Source organism: Coturnix japonica, chromosome 1, assembly GCF_001577835.2.
Source record: "Coturnix japonica isolate 7356 chromosome 1, Coturnix japonica 2.1, whole genome shotgun sequence".
In the NCBI taxonomy this organism is placed as follows: Eukaryota; Metazoa; Chordata; class Aves; order Galliformes; family Phasianidae; genus Coturnix; species Coturnix japonica.
In genome coordinates, this window is record NC_029516.1 from 21,377,661 (window position 1) to 21,394,361 (window position 16,701).

The 16,701-nt window shown below is 42.0% G+C and overlaps 1 protein-coding gene across 3 annotated transcripts in view; it reads right to left on the bottom strand.

The window, feature by feature from the left end:
- KCND2 (potassium voltage-gated channel subfamily D member 2) overlaps positions 1 to 16,438 on the bottom strand; it is a 255,112-nt gene extending 238,674 nt beyond the window's left edge. The window contains exons 1-2 of one of the 3 annotated variants that reach the window (XM_015853454.2): positions 16,325 to 16,438; positions 13,171 to 14,344 (exon numbers count right to left, since the gene is read on the bottom strand). In XM_015853454.2, coding sequence (XP_015708940.1) covers positions 13,171 to 14,285 — 1,115 coding nt within the window. In that variant the 5' untranslated portion in view covers positions 14,286 to 14,344; positions 16,325 to 16,438. Of the gene's footprint in view, positions 1 to 13,170; positions 14,733 to 15,419; positions 15,747 to 16,324 lie in introns of those variants that run through there. The other 2 variants (XM_015853444.1, XM_032442896.1) reach the window with 2 other exon arrangements.
- Positions 16,439 to 16,701: the final 263 nt, after the last annotated feature.

Genomic DNA, 16,701 nt, shown 5'->3' on the forward strand with positions numbered 1-16,701 from the left:
AGAGATTCATATGATTCACACAGAAGGGAACAAAGATCAGAAGGCAAATGAGAAAGATATAAATTCTGAAGAAGTCTTAACCATAATCCACTCTCATTGCCCTCTAGCATCTGCAGTCTGGAGGTAACTCTAAATAAAAGAAAATGGTAACTTTTAAAATTGAATTAAATGTGGAAATGAGTATTGCAATGAGAAGAGTGTCCCTGGTGAAATTTAGCTTAGTGTGTCTCTAAGATTTTCAGTTTGCTTTAGATCTACACATTGGCAACGCAAACTGCGGTGTTCAGATCTGACTCCTCCTGGAAGACATTACAATAATGGCATATACAGGAATGTGCCTGGCAGCAACTCATTGTAAGACAAGTGCTTTTGTATGGAGGCATTTTAAAAATTGACCATGAATCAGTCTCTAGGTTTTCCATTCAGAAATGTAGTTTGAATCACTTTCCAGTTACGGTCATCACACTCTCAATATGATAACTAAAAAAGTACTGGTATTTGGATAAAGACTTCTTTCATACAGAAAATTTTAGTGGATATTTAGTTGCCCTTGAGAGCTATGAAATATATATATGTATATATATATATTTAAAATAAACTGAAAATACTCATCAAATCCCAAGCATTATCTCATACATTTTACCCAGAATTTGAACACTAAGATTTAAATTAATGCCTCTGCTAATAACAGTAAATTTCAGTTATACTCGGTGGAGAGAAATCAGCACCTCTAGATGCCTGCTTCTCTTCAGTGCCTCTAAGTGGAAAAAGAATGACTAGTTTGGATGGATTTAACTTTTGAAGGAGTAAGTTAGGGCAAGATCATGCATAACTGGCAGAAAAACAAGCTTGAGTTCCTTCTCCAGATTCCTCTCTAATCATTATTTTCCACAGCATGTCCTGATTGCTCCCTTTAATTCCTTCTCCCATCTAAAACATGACCTATATATTCTGTAACTATACACACACAAACATAAGGACTAGAAAAAGAACTGTAAACATACAGCATATATGTTTTTATAGAATATGAGGAAACTTTTCTACTGTTTTTGGATACTTTTTAGTATAGCTAGTAAGATGTAAAAGAGGTATCAGAAAGTATTCTAAGGCAGAAGGCACACCATTGACAGGGAACAGATGGACCAACTTGTTTTGAGCCTTTTGCTATCAGTGTCTTTCAAACACACATCTTTGGATGCAATTCCATAGCCTAGGCCAATGTCATGCCTAGATTCTTAACACCATCATCTATCCCTTTTCTCTGTATCTATTTTACTCATTTACAAAGATGTAACAAACACCACACACTAAAGCTGGTGACTACATAGCAAAACATAGCTCGCATATCTTCTCCACATGGTGGATATGTGTTGTAAAAAATACAGCCTCTTTCCTACTGCAGAGTGAAACCCACTGTAAATCTACTCACTGGATTACTGACTGCTTGACAGTGTTCTCAGGGCTTGAATGAGGCTCAGGAAAGAAAGTGGCTGGGAGTAGACAGCCACCTCCAAAGTAATTTGTGCAGAAGACAGGCACTCTCCTTTAGTCTTTTTGAAGACAAAAAAACTGGTTCCTCCCTTCGTCTCCCACAGCAGGGTTTTCACCTTACATGTGTAAGATAAGGTGTCTCCTAAAATTACTGGTTGCATGTGTCAGACGCAACTAGCAGCAGCATCTCTGATCTGCAGCTGTGCCTGTCCCCAGAGGAGAAAGGATGTTGCAGCCATGCCGGTACTGCCAGAGCATGAATCATGCTGAAGGATTCACCAGCATAACTAGAAACATTGCCTCACCCATGAATGATTTAACATGTGACATTTAAAAGTTTGGGCCTTCAAGGAAAGAAACTGTAGGTTAAATGAATGATAATGACAACAATGCTCTGGGGGGCAGTCTTTCAGCAGCTACCATCTCCTCACTGATCTGACTCACTTGGGGGTGAGGGTGTCAGAAGTAGTACATGGTGCACAAGTGTACAATACATACCATAGATTACACATTTTTCTTCTCCAAAACTCAGCACCTTTTAACACATATTAACACCCTGATTAATGCATTTACAAGCAAATCAGATAAAAACTTTAGCTTCCCTCTCACTTGAAAAATAAATACCAAGCTCATTAAATCATTAAGCCAGACTGGGGATAGATGGAAATATTCAATCTAATGTTTTAGATCAATACCTGTAGCAAATAAACACAAGAAATAGTTGTACCTTTAACTTTTCTAGCTCCCAGAAAGTGTATGAGAATGTCTACACCCTCTGTCTGTCTGGTTATGCTTATCCCCAGTTCTCAACATGAATTTGATGAAATTATATAAACATGTACATCAATAACCAAAGTCAAACAACAACAACTACAAAAGTTTAGAAAAGATAAAAGTTTTCAATTATTTAAGGTATACAAGATATCTTAGCATTTAAATTATGAAGTTCTTGTTAAAGGAGTTGTTACTAAACAAGATTTTTTGATACTATGCTGCTTTCAGTAGAAAGGACACAACTCTGAACCTGCTATTTACCAGCACTGAAGAGATTAAATAATAGAAACCAAAAATGTATATATTCTCTCCCAAGACAGATTTGAAAAACATCTTCAATCTTTTCATTCCTTTCAGGGAAGCAGAGGAGTTTGGGGACCGGAGAGTTGCAGCTGTAATCCACCATGCCAAAGAGCATCAATTTTGTTCCTAAGCAACCCTGCACAGTGCAGTAGTTGCTGTCCATAGCTGATAAGGGAGCTCAGGGAATTGTTAACTGGCTGAAAGTGGGAGAGATGAAAGTTGGAAAACCTGGAATAGGGCCATGATCACAGTAACACAACTCCTTTTCGGGGTTATAAAAGGAGGAAGATCGACAAAACAGGAAAGACTTAAGGACCTCACTCATATTACACTTGTTCTCATACAGAAAACTCTTTTGATTCATCTTACTTAAATGAAGAGAATGAGTGAGGATGCAGCAAACACTGTCAGACAGTGAGCAAGTATTTGACAAAGTTACATTATGTCCTTTACAACCTCACAGTCTGACTCTCAGCAAGAACGCCTGGATGGCCAAGCTTGCAAGTGATAATTTGAAAGACTGTTCCTTGTGTATCAGCCAAAATATTTTGACAGTCAGCCAGCACAATAAAAAAGAAAACTCTTCTGGATATGCATTTGAAGAAAGTTGGGGTTTTGCCTCAAAATAATTTGTTTCAAGATAGTAACTACAAGAAACAATGCAGTGTAGTCTCATAATATTAGATCAGTACCTCTATGAAGTTCCAGAGCTATTTTTCTTCCAAGGTGAATTAAAACTATAGTAGAATATACTTACATTATTTTAAGTTACCAAAGTTGTCGGAGTAATCATATAAATTCTTAGAAGTTTATATTGTTTATTACAACACAGGAAGTTTTATCTGTCTAAGAAAACTGAGTCTTCAGTACTCAAAAAGTCAAACTTATGTAGCTTCTTAGGAAAGATTTTAGATCTGTTTATATTATGTTACTCTACGTTATATTTAATATCTATATGTAGTGTTCTTAGTACTGGCAGTTCTGCCTCGCACTTAATATTTTAGGGAAGGGAAGGGAAGGGAAGGGAAGGGAAGGGAAGGGAAGGGAAGGGACAGGGAAGGGAAGGGCAGGGGAAGGAAGGGAAGAACGGAACGGGAAAGGGAAGGGAAGGGAAGGGACAGGGCAAGGAAGTGAAGGAAGGGAAGGAGTGAAGGGAAGGGAGGGAAAGGAAAGGAAGGGAAGGGAAGGGAAGGGAAGGTAAAGGAAAGGAAAGGAACGGAAGGGAAGGGAAGGAACGGGAACTGCAAGGAAGCGGAAGGGAAGGGAAGGGAAGGGAAGTACAGGGAAGGGAAGGGAGGGAACGGGAAGGGAATGGAAAGGGAAGGGAAGGGAAGGGAAGGGAGGAAGGGAAGGAAGGGAAGGAAGGAAAGGAAGGGAAGGGGAAGGCGAAGGAAGGGAAGGAAGGAAGGGAAGGGAGGGAAGCGGAAGGGAAGGAAAGGAAGGAGGAGAAGGAAAGGGAAGGGAATGGAATGGGAAGGAAGGGAAGAAGGAAGGGAAGCGGAAGGAAGGAAGGGAAGGAAGGGAAGCGGAAGGGAACGGAAATTGAAGCGAAGCGGAAGGGAAGGTAAGGAAGAGGAAGGGAAGGAAGGCGGAATGAAAGGAAGGGAAAGCTGGAAGGCGAAGGAACGGCGAAGGAAGGGAAGGGAAAAGGAGGAGAGGCGAAGGAAGGAAGGGAAGGGAAGGGAACAGGGAAAGGGAAGGAAGGGAGGGAAAGGAAGGGAGGGAAAGGAAGGGAGGGAAAGGAAGGGAGGGAAAGGGAAAAAAGTACAAGGAAGAGAAAGGAAGAAGGAAGGAAGGGAAGGAAGGAAAGGGGAAACGGAAGGGAAAGGGAAGGAAGGGAAGGGAAGGGCCCAGTGGAAGGCGAAGGGAAGGAAGTCGAAGGGAACGAAGAACGAAGGGAAGCCGGAAGGAAAAGCCCGGAAAGGTAAGTGTCAACCGGTAAGTGGGAAGGGAAGGCGAAAGAGAGAAGAGGAAGCATCTTTACGGCCCCCCCATCCCCACTCACCATAATTCATCACCGCTACAAGTAAAACCATAGAAAGCAAGTTGAGAAAGAAAGAAAACGAAGAACAAACCATAAGCCGCCCCCATCTCTGCATCTTGCCAGTCGCGAGTTAACCTAAATAAAAGAAAGGTAACTTTTTAAAATTGAATTAATGTGAAATGAGTATGCAAGAGAAGAGTCCCCCGTGAACAGCTTAGTGTCCTCTAAGATTCATTTGCTTAAGATCCACATGGCACCGGAACTGCGGTGTCAAGCGACTCCTTCTGGACCCGTATCTCTGCGTTTGAAACGCCAACACCCACGACCACACAACAGGGAGGAAGGAAGGAGGAATGGAAGGGAAGGGAAGGAAGGAAGGGAAGGGAAGGGAAGGGAAGGGAAGGAAGGGGAAGGTAAGGAAGGGAAGGGAAGGAAGGGAAGGGAAGGAAGGGAAGGAAGGAAGGGAAGGGAAGGGAAAGGGAAGCGGAAGCCGGAAGGGTAAGGGAAGGAAGGGAAGGGAAGGAAGGAAGGAAGGGAAGGAAGGCAGGGAAGGGCAAGGGAAGGGAAGGGAAAGGGACAAGGGAAGGGAAGGGAAGGAAGGGACAAGGAAAGGAAAGAAGGAAAGAAGGGAAGAAAGAAAGAAAGGAAAGGAAAGAAAAAGGGGGAAAAAGGGAGGAAGGGGAGAAAAAAAGAGAGAAAAGAAAAAAGAGAAGAAGGAAAATAAAAGAAAAAATGAAAGAGAGAAAAAAAGGAAAGGAACAGGAAGAAGGAAAGAAAGAAAGGAAAGAAAAAAAGGGAAAAAAGGAAAAAAAGGAAAAAAAGGGAAAAAAAGGAAAGAAAGGAAAAGAAAGGAAGGGAAAGGAAGGGAATAGAAAAGAAAGGAAAGGTAAAGGAAAGGAAAGAAAGGAAAGGAAAGGAAAGGAAAGGAAAGGAAAGGAAAGGAAAGGAAAGGAAAGGAAAAAGAAAAAGAAAAAGAAAAAGAAAAAGAAAAAGGAAAAGAAAAAGAAAAAGAAAAAGAAAAAGAAAAAGAAAAAGAAAAGAAAAGAAAAGAAAAGAAAAGAAAAGAAAAGAAAAGAAAAGAAAAGAAAAGAAGAACTATTTATTTCTCTTTCTGAAGAATAATATACACACAGTAGTCTATTTACTTCTATAGTGCTATGTGAATGTGGTACACATTGTATTTTTCACCAGACTCTTGTAAGACCTATTTGATTTGAAAGGTGCAAGACATTCTCAGAGTCTCTGTACAGTACTTTTTCTAGTTTAGCACTTATTCTTTTGTACACAGCACTATGTTTCCTAAGGCAACTATCTATGTAGTTTCCCGGTTTAGTAGTTTTCAGGTGTTCTCCTGTTTCCAAGCACATAAGCCTCTCCTGAGAATTCAAGCTGGGTGCCTATCTGCTTCTCCAGATTCCTAAATGTCTTTAAAAATCTTCTTTACAGTATTTTATTACTAAATACTTTCACATGCAGAATTTACTTTTTTCATGTTAATAGCATCTGTGTAGGTATTTTGGGCAACCTTCCATTTTCTATAGCAGCACAGGATTTTGTGTGTTTGCACAGTGGCTCCAAAGATGGAGACCTCCGGAGAAATAGGCAACAAAATTCTGCAGGAGAATGTAAGAAAGGAAACTTTTCTTTCTACGTACATGGGACATTATTGCTAATATGAATAACATGAAAAAACTTTAACGTTTACATAGATAGCATCCATGAAGTTTTGTCAGCCTTTCTAATGGCAGACTTAACTGATAATTGCACCTGAACTGATAGTAGTAGGAACTCTGGTTCTGCTGACTGAGTATGTTATGATATGCCTTCTAATAATACAGAAAGTTTGTTTGCCCTCTTGCAAGAAAGATACAGCAGTCTCATCTAAACTACAGTAAAGATGAATTTAATGGAAGATTTATTTATTTTTTTAAATAAAACTAAAATATTCTAGGATTGATGTCACCTGACCTTCCTGTGTGCTTACGGTTAAATCTGAGCCTTCCTACATCAGATAAGCAAATATTTCTATCACACTTTTTTTTTTTTTTTTTTGAATACTTACACTTGTTGCACATCAGGCGCTATGTTTTTTATTTTACTTTAATTCCTGTTTTTGGACGTTTATGCTCTGGCAATAATGCCAATTCCTTTGTGTACTTTGAAGAAAATGATTTTTTTCATCGTAACAAAGCCAAAAGTTTTTAATTAACAGAAGGATTACAACATATTAACTTAAGCATGGTAAGATCAAAGCCATATGCTTCAGAAACAAAAAAAGAAAACAACCCAAACTTAAGGAATAATGATAGAATTTAGGATACTAATTGCAATAGGGGTCAAAGTCCAAGCACAGTAAGTATTACTGTTCCAGGAAACGCAGCATAGAGCTACCATTTCAAAGTGTTTTTTGTGAATTTAAAAGCCTTTCTTCTACTGTCTGAGCAGAACAGAAAATGTGTTAAAAACTATGCCTTATTCATAAAAAATATGCTCAAATCTATTGCTCAATAAATGATAACAGAAATATACAGAATTTTTTCTATCATTCTTTCAGCTCTGTTGTCAGGTGACTGATGAAACTCGATAAAGCTCTATCTGAACTTTATTTCTGATTTTCTTATTTACAGTCCCTCTTTCAAACAACTTATCTGATGAAATTCTACTCTCATCTGTTTACCAGGATGTAAACCATGCATTGCAACATTGCTGCTAGTGGACCACGGGGTTGTTAAACTCAGGTAATAGAAGTAATCGATTAGACTGTATTTCAAATGTTTGAGAAGTCAACTGCCATCATGCAGCTGCAAGATGCTACCAACTTATTTTGGATGATCATCTTATTTCTGCAGTATTTATAAGCTTCTGTGTTTACAAAACACAGCTTCAGCTTCCAGACTGCTGTTTATTTATGCACAGTACAACTATTTCTAATACTGTATTCCAACACTTCTATGACTTTTATATAGCAAATTTTTATTCTTAGACAGGAACACGATTATCCAAGTCAAGTACAGATTGCCACCACTCTGTTTGAACTTCTTGGGTTTGATTACTTAAGGATTTTACTAAAACACAATATTCAATGAGGATTAGGTGAATGATACGTCACAATTAATAGGTCAGGCACTAGTCATAATTACACTCTGAGTCGATTTGTTCTGCTGTCCTAAATCAGTGTATTTCTTTGCTACATCCTGCTCCCCACAGATCTCATGCTTCTTGTCTCACAATAACTACAAGGAAAGAAAATTCTGTTTCCACCAAAGGACAAAATAAATTAGATTCTGTGCAGAAACATCTTTTCATTAAGTATTAACTTAATGTTTTTTTTTGTTTTGTTTTTTAAATAAAGCAAGGAAATTCATGATCAAGAGAAACAGGTGAAGTAAACTAACTGCTGTTTTATTAAGAGATCTACGGTATAATTTTTTAACAGGAAAGCTGATCCGTAGTGCAACTAAACAGGAAAATAATGACCTAGGTCCCCTGTCAAGGACCATTGCTGAATGGCCAAATACAATCTGAGCCATCTTCTGATAGAAGAACAAATAATCTTTTTCACTGCCATCAAAATGACCCTTCTTTTTAGTATTTCTCTCTGGAGCCATTTCTGAATATCTAGTAACATTCTTTGAAAGTGATTACAGTATACTTTGTCCCTCCTTTGTTATATAGTATTCTAATGATTCAGGCAATTTCTCTGCTGTGAAGAGAAAATAGACTGACACGTTGAACACATTTGTAAAATCCAAACTTCACTAGGTTGGATACAAGAATGTAAAAATATAAAAACACTGTTTGAAATAGGGTTGAAAATATGAAATACACACACGAATGACCCATACATAAGAGACAGAGAAATAATGTTCCATCTTTGCTAATCTTTACCATTGTAATATTTTTCATGGATGTATTTCTTAACTCTTCGTGAAATTATTCACAAAACAAGGATTTCTAATGTTGTGCCCTCTTTTTAGATTTTATTTAACTCATATATTTTTAATTCAAGTTCTGAAGAGACGGGCACTTTCAAACCAACACGAAGAGACCACCGGAAACAAAAGGCACTTGAAGAAAAGGAAAACCAGATAATGTATGTGCCATTTGGGAAGAGGAAAAAAAAAAAAAAAAAAGGGGGGGTGTGGAAATTTTATGATGCTCATAAGGAAAAAAACTCTATCAAACAAAGGTCAGGAAAAAATACCCTCATATGAGGAAAGTTCAGGTTAAATGAATGGCAATGATGATGAATGGAAGATTTGATCTAAAGGTGTAGGATGAATCAGGACTCTGGAACAAAGAAACAGAATCAAACGAAACAGAAGAGTCTTAACATAGATGTTAAACTTGTCTGAAACTAGAGAGAAAAGGAGCCAAGTCAGCTGGCAAATTCTGAAACAGGAAGAATGTGTAAAGTGGTATTTTGAAAGAACTGCAAAGAAAACTAATGGATGGAATATACCCCAGGGATGTAGTTAGAATGGAAAAAGAGTGATGAAAAGGGAATGAAACTTGCAGGAAAACAAAATCCATCATCCTATTACCCTGTTCACTAGTTGAAGTCTTCCACTGTCACATCCAGTCACCTGATTATAAAGTATTAGGTACAAGTAATCTGATATATCTTAGATAGGATCTCTCATACATTATGGGCTATATTAACAAATAATGAAAATGAATGGGTTCTTTATTGTTTCTGGAAGACATACCTCTAGTTTACATAATGAAAGCAAATAAATGAATAGTCTTGTGTTTAAGCCTCTCTTAATAAAATATTATGCTTAACCACAAATGTATTATATGACCTGACAAAGCTACCTGATGTAAATTCTATAAATATAAAAGTTTAATATAGCAGTGAGATTGCTTTGGAACTAGTCGCAAAAGAGCACTGTGTTCCCTACTTAAAGTATAATATCTTTATAAAGTATTAAAGTACACTACAGCTCTGTCTGAATTGGGAATAAACATCACACAGACACCATCTAAACCTTACCAGCTATTCCAGTCCTTTGTTGGCTACTGGCAGGGCAGAGGAAAAGTTATTAGATTATCATGTTATGAGGTGACAGCAGAAAGTGACATAACTGTGTCATGATGGATATAGATGTTCACAAGCCCCCATGTAAGTCTGTCAGTCCCAATTCTATACATCTAAGCTCTTTTTTTTCCCTCCACCATGTTGTACATTACCCCATTTCTTGACCTTTTTGCCTTAAATTCTGATTTCATTGTTATCTTAAATCTCCATAAAACTGCTCTGTGATGTCTTCCAATTTTATTATCTTGTCCCTGTTTTGTATTTTACTTTGACAGAATTAATACTGATAAAATACTAAACTGAAATTTGAAATCAGTTCAGTTTACAGAAGAACGCATATGACCTTAAAGACAACTGTCTATCTTTTCCTTACTTCTTTCCCTTTCCTTCCTTCCTTCCTTCCTTCCTTCCTTCCTTCCTTCCTTCCTTCCTTCCTTCCTTCCTTCCTGCCTTCCTTCCTTCCTTCCTTCCTTCCTTCCCTTCCTCCCTTCCTGTTCCTTCCTTCCTTCCTTTCCTTCCTTCCTTCCTTCCTTCCTTCCTTCCTTCCTTCCTTCCTTCCTTCCTTCTTTCCTTCCTCCTTCCCCTCCCTCCCTTCCTCCCTCCCTCCCTCCTCCCTCCCTCCCTCCCTCCCTTCCTCCCTTCCTCCCTTCCTCCCTTCCTCTCTTTCTATGTAACAACTCCATCTACCACTGTGCACTACCTGAGTGAACCAGTCAAGAACTGTTAATACCTGGGACGTCTTTGAAGGTTAAAATGTAGTGATACTTGAAGTCACTGGCACTCTGAAGAGAAAAATGTAATCTATGTTTTTAAAAGATAGTTTAATTACTTGGCAATCATGCAGAACTGAGAAATACAGCTCTGCTTTCATGATAACTCCCCAAACTGCAAAATTTGCTTACTCAATACCCATGCTATATGGCAAAATATGAGAATGACAGCAAGACTCAAAAACTCAACTTCATATCAGCCTATTATTTTGTAGTAACATTCACATGTATTTTTATAGTATTTCATAATGTCTATTGTGCATTATTGTCATTAAAAAAACTACAATATTTCATCTCACTTTGATACAAAACAAAAAAAACCAACCAACCAAAAAACAAAAAAAATCATATAGAGCCCATTTATTTGGCTCTAATTCAGCTAAAACTAAAATTAAAAATGAATGAGAGTTCTATATTAGTAAGTGGATGAGAGGACTTTGCACAGAAGCAAAGGTAGCAGTACTAATTACAATCAGCTTTCACTGACCCTTACTACTTTTCCTTGTAATTTCCCTCTCTTTTTGTGCAATTATTCCATCAACTGAAAAGAGTTCAAGGCTTTTATTATGTTATTTCTATTTAAACTATTCATACGCATTTAACATTTAAACATAATCTTTATATGATTATCATGATACTAGCAAAAGAACATAATCTAGCTAATGCACTGATTAACGATTTCCCAGGCATTTGTGACGTCTGCCATACCTGAACTTCTGAGTGTGGAACCTTAAATCCCTGTGCAACCAGCTCAGCACTTTCTCTGTGAAAACTACTTCCAAAAGTGAGTCAAGCATCTTTGCATTCTTTTTAAACCGTTTAATTTCCACCAGGATGTAAATAATGTGTGGCTGCATACTTGAAAACAGGTTCTACTCAGAGAGTTTTTAATTACAAACAGATCTCATCAGTAGTCAGTATAACATCTCAAAACCTGGAGGTTTCCATTATTTTATGAAAGAAATAGAGAAATCATATCAACACCTAATAAATATCATACATGTGTAATAATCAGTTATGAACTGGTCATAAGATTTAGGTCAAAATTCTTTTCAGTACCACGGACAAGTACAGTCAAAACAGTGTCCAAAATAGTGAGTACAACTTATTTAACACGTTTCATTAAAAAATGTATATGTACTGATAAACTCCTGCTCTTCCATAATAGAAATATATCCTGGATATTGATAAATTCTCACAACCTAACTTCTTGAAATCATGACATGTTAAAACAATGTGGCAAAAAGAATGAGCATCAGAAAGCATGGGACTTTGGAACTGGTTAGCATTTATAACTTGTACCTTATGTTAACTTGTCCCTTCAGTTTGTCACTAACAGAAGAAAGTAAAAACCAAAAAAATCCAGCAACCTAAAAAGCCGACTAAAATCCCCAAAGCTCTTGTCATTCCTTTTTAGCATAACTTGCCCTTACAAGTGGTATGAAATATTTACAGTGCACTATATTTATCTTTGTTATATCATGCTGAAGATAAAAGCTCAGTGTAAAAAGTGGTGGCACTACACAGTCCCTTTATCTTTTCCAATATTTTGTATGTTCATTTCCCAAGTAAATTAAATTGCACATAATAAATCAACTTTTTCATAATAGTTTAATAGTGTACTTTCATTTTGTTAAATTTAAAAATTACACACATTTCATAAATCTCAAGAGTCCCAACAAGATGTGGTGAAGTGTTTGATTAATAAAATGAAAGGCTTTCCCTATATGAGAAAAAAAGTTTGAATTTAACATCTGTAGTTATTAAATAACTAAAAAAATTTCTACAGAATCAACAATTTACGGTTTCATAGCTCATATTCTACATCTCAAAATAAGCTTCTTAAATTAGTCAGCCTTCTAAATCCCTGTTAGAACTACAAAAACATTTTACAACTTGGTACACCAAATTAGCTGCTACAGCATGATTCTGGTATCAGTAAGAAAGTTTAAAAAAACAATATTACATCCCACCTTTTCAGTAAACTCAACTGGGGTCTGCCTAATGCCAACAACAGCATGTTTACATTCCTAACGCTCTTCAAGAATGCAAACTGTCATTAGAATTATGTTTCAAGACATGAGCTTGATCTGTTGTACTGATGTCTCACATTTCTTCAGATCACTTTCCAGAATCTGTCACAGGTCAGTGTAGCGAGACGCGCCATTTACTTGGGAACAAGTTAAAGTAATACAGAAATCAAAGGAAATCTATCCAGACTCCTAAGTAACATCAAGAACCATATTTGTGAAAACTGAAGTATCTGTACTTGCTTTATTTTCATGAAAGTGAATGACTTTGTAATATCCAACTCAATGCCCAGTCTACAATATATCATTTCAAACAAAATGGCAGATCCACTTCCTTTTATGCATGATCACCTTAAAATATTGCATCTGGGTTGTCCTTATCCTTACTTAAGCAAGACTGTAACAAGTCATGTCAGCAAACAATGCACTGTTAAAAAGCCACTGATAACTCACAGATCTCCATAAAATATTCACATTTCAAAAGCCAAACAAGAATAAAATGTTAGAGCGAATGGCAAAGACAGCAAACATTTTTTTTTGTTCTCAATTTATCTATAGTTTCGGGGTCTGGGTTACTTCAGCAACGTTTTTAACTTAACTCCATATGTGAAACACTTAGACAGAAGTGCTGAACTGTATTCATGAAGTTGTGTAGCAAAGGAATCTACCCTCTCATTTTTACTATCAATTTTATATATTTTTAAAATCTTGCATTTTTCCTTCTTGTCAACCCACTTGTTGGAATGTTGGCTGTAACCAAACGCCAGCTGCACTTACCCCAGTGTTGTCATGGTGACAATGGTGTACCAGAAGGCAGCGGGGATGCTGGTGAACTTGCTGGCTGATGAACCTTTCTCTGCATAGTACATGACTGTGGCAAAGATGATGATGGCCATGGTGAGTGAGAAGAGAAGGAAGCCTAACTCCGAGGCACAGCTTTTGAGGGTGTAACCCAGGATGCGTAGCCCCTGTGAGTGGCGGGAAAACTTAAAGATCCTGAAGACACGAAAGACTCTTAGTGTCACAAAAGCCCCACTGACGTCCTCATTATCTGTCATCACCAGGCCAATGTAATACGGCATGATGGCTACCACATCAATGATACTCATGACACTGCGCACAAATTTGTAGCGACTCGGAGCTGCCAGCAGGCGTAGGAGATATTCAACTGTGAAGATCATGACACAAGCAGTATCCAGACAGAAGAAAGCCACAGCATAACGCTCTCCGCAGGGCAGCTCCTTGATGCGACCTGGGCTTACCCCACAGGGCACTGTCTCCACCACATTAGCAATAACAGAGACAGCAATGAAGAAACCAGTAACATAGTAGAAGACTAGAGCCAGCGTACTGGTGTGTGGGTTTTCAAAGGCCCGCCACATTCTTTGCCGAGCTGTCATCGAGGGCAGGGAGCTCTCAGCTGCATGATCCTGGTCAGCATCGTCCTGCAGACGCTCGGCGTTCTCACGCCGGCGATCCTTGTACTCCTCATAACAGCAGTCACCAATGATCTCCGGGATGATGCCAAAAAAGGCCAGCTCCTCATCATAAGCAGAGATGCACTCCTGGCGGGGGTAATGGAGCTTCCCAGTACGGTAGAAGTTGAGAATGTGGCGGAAAATGTCAGGGTCCCGATCGAAAAAGTACTGCTGTGTCTCAGGGTGGTAAAAGAAGTCCCTCTCCGAACTGCCCAGCAGAGTGTCAGGGTAGCGCTCCAAGGTGTCCAGCCATGTCTGGAACTGGATGCCACTCACATTCAGCACAATCAGAGAGTCTTGGCTTCGCTTCCTCTCCTGCCGTGGAGCAGCTGGCATAGGACCTGTGGCCACTGGCATCCATCCTATGGCTGCTGCCCTGGCAAAGGGTAACCAAGCTGCTACGCCCGCTGCCATGGTTCCAAACAGCTACTACAGCTGAGAGAGTGAATTTACAGACAGTTCTGGTCCAGCCACTAAAATACAAAAGGAAAAGAAAAATACAAATGCTCACACATTTTCAAGGCTCCAGAATTTCCAAACATTTATGTGATTTTCAGAATTAACCAGGCTGTCTGATTCTTCTCCCCGTCTTTTTTTCTTTTTTTCTTTTTTTTCTTTCTTTCTTTTTTTTTTTTTTTTTTTCCCCCAGAATGTCCTTTCCAGGGGCTGGTCAGCCGGTCAGGACAATAAATCGGGGCACTTGGAAAATCAACGTATTCATGGCTTCTACAACTGCCTAGCAGCCAGGTCCTTTGGATACAAGGTCTACGCGATGCTCCTGGATGGAAGCTGCGGTCCACAAAACGCTACCCCTAGGAGCCGGTTGGCAGCCCTGGTGCAGCGGTGCAGCCACCTGGAAGTAGATGTTCTCCACGCGCGATGCAGCCTGTCCCCCCGCCCCTTCCCCGCTCCGCTCCCCGCCCGCTGCCGGCGCGGGGCCGCTGCCACCGGCGGAGCCGTCGCCGGGTGGGCTGCAGCGGGGCAGCTCGCCGTGCCGGGGAGGAAGGGTTGGGCCGGGCGGGCGGCCGCGGAGCAGCAGGGGACAAATCCTCTCGCTGACCTTGATCTCTGCCCCGGGGACTCCTCTTGACCCGGGCTCGGGGCCGGGGCAGCCGGCGGGGCAGAGGGAGGAGCTCCAGGCGGCAACATTAAACTTTAAGGCAAGTTTTTTTTCTTATAGGAAAAACGTCAAAAGGCAGAGGGGACCGGGAGGGGCGAGGGAGCGCGCCCCGGGGCAGGGAGTGGTCAGGAGATTCCGCACGGAGTGGGGAGAGGGGCAAGGAAGGTGCTGATGCGGAGCGGGGCGGCGGTGGCGATGGCGAGGGGAAGGGCGGGGAGCCGGGGGGCACCTCGGCAGCGGCCAAAAGGGCGGCGGAGGGCGAAGCCGGGGCGGGAGCGGGGCAGGAGAGTGGCGGCGCGGGGCCCCGGTGCGGCAGGTCGCGGCACGGCGGCCGGATCGTACACCCCTAACCCGTCTCCTGCTTCTCTCCCCTTCCCCTCGGTTCTGCTCTCGCATCCCTCCGGCCGTGCTCAGCCCGCGGTACCTACCTGGGAAAGTCTGGCGAGAGCGCTCAGTTGCATAGAGACTTTTGGAAATGCGGGCTCTGCCGCTAGATCTCCGCGCCCCGCCGGGAACGGCGGGGAAGTAGTTGCTCCTGAGAAAGCTTGATCGCATCCAAAGGGACATCGATAATAAGGCTTTCCCTTTCCCCCACCCCCACCCCCTCCGCCGCCGCCGCCGAGCGCCAAGCAACAAGTTCAAGGGGTGGGTGGGGGGAAAACCAACGTAATCGCGCCTGGCAGCTCGGCGGAGCACGTCGTTCCCGGGGCGCGGATCCTGCGGCGCGGGGCTGCCGGCAGGCGCGGCCGCTGCCCCTGCCGCGGGGATGCCGCGGGGCTGCGGGTGGCGGCGGCGAGGCCCCTGCACTGCCGGGGGCGGAGGGGTTCCCGAAGCCACGCCGCGCTGCCGCCTCCCGCGGGCGAGGGGCGCGGGGACGGGCGGTGCCGGAGCGGGGCGCGGGGGGCGCGGCGCGGGCATCGCTCCGCGGGCGGAACAAAGGGGCCGGAGCGGCTGCGCCGGCGGCTGGGAGCGATCGTGTGTGTGCTTGTGTGTGTGTGTGTGTGTGTGTGTGTGTGCGTGTGTGTGCGCGTGTCTCTGCGGAGCCGCGATCGTGCGGTCCGAGCCCTCCGCTGGCAGCGCCGCGCAGAGCCGCCGGAGTTGGCGGTGCTTCAGGCAGGGATCGGTGCTTCGAGGCGGGCGGCTTAGGAGATGGCTAAGGTGAGGTATCCGGGGGATTCCTGGGCAGCGCTAGCTCTTTCAAGGGGAGGGGAACGATTCACTGAAAAGCAGAGAGAAGGGAGGGGGTGGGGGTGAAATGCCAGGGAGCGGAGTGCGGCGGTGCTCCTCACGAGCCGCTCTGGAGTTCTGGCTGCAATATCCAAATGGCTCTTACCCGCTTTGGGAAAGGCGAGAGCTGGGACGGGGATGGGAGCCCTTTCCTCCTCCTCTCCTTTCCGCTCCCGTGCAAAGCCGCCCCCTTTTTCCCGTCGCTAGATGGCGTGTGGATGACGGGAAGTGAGCGCCCCGCCGGGGCCGGGCTGTCGGCAGCCACCGGCAGCGCTACATCTGCGGGTAGAAAGAGCTGTGCGTGCCGCTCTGACAGCCACGATGAATAAAAGGAATTATCCGTGGTGTCTTAAATAATAGCCTGAAAACAGTGTCGTCTTTACAGATCTCACATCAGGATACCGTTCCTAGGCATTCCTCCTTACGCTGGTTTAACATCATAGAAGTAATAGGGCATGCAAAGGAAACACGGAGTAAACGGGT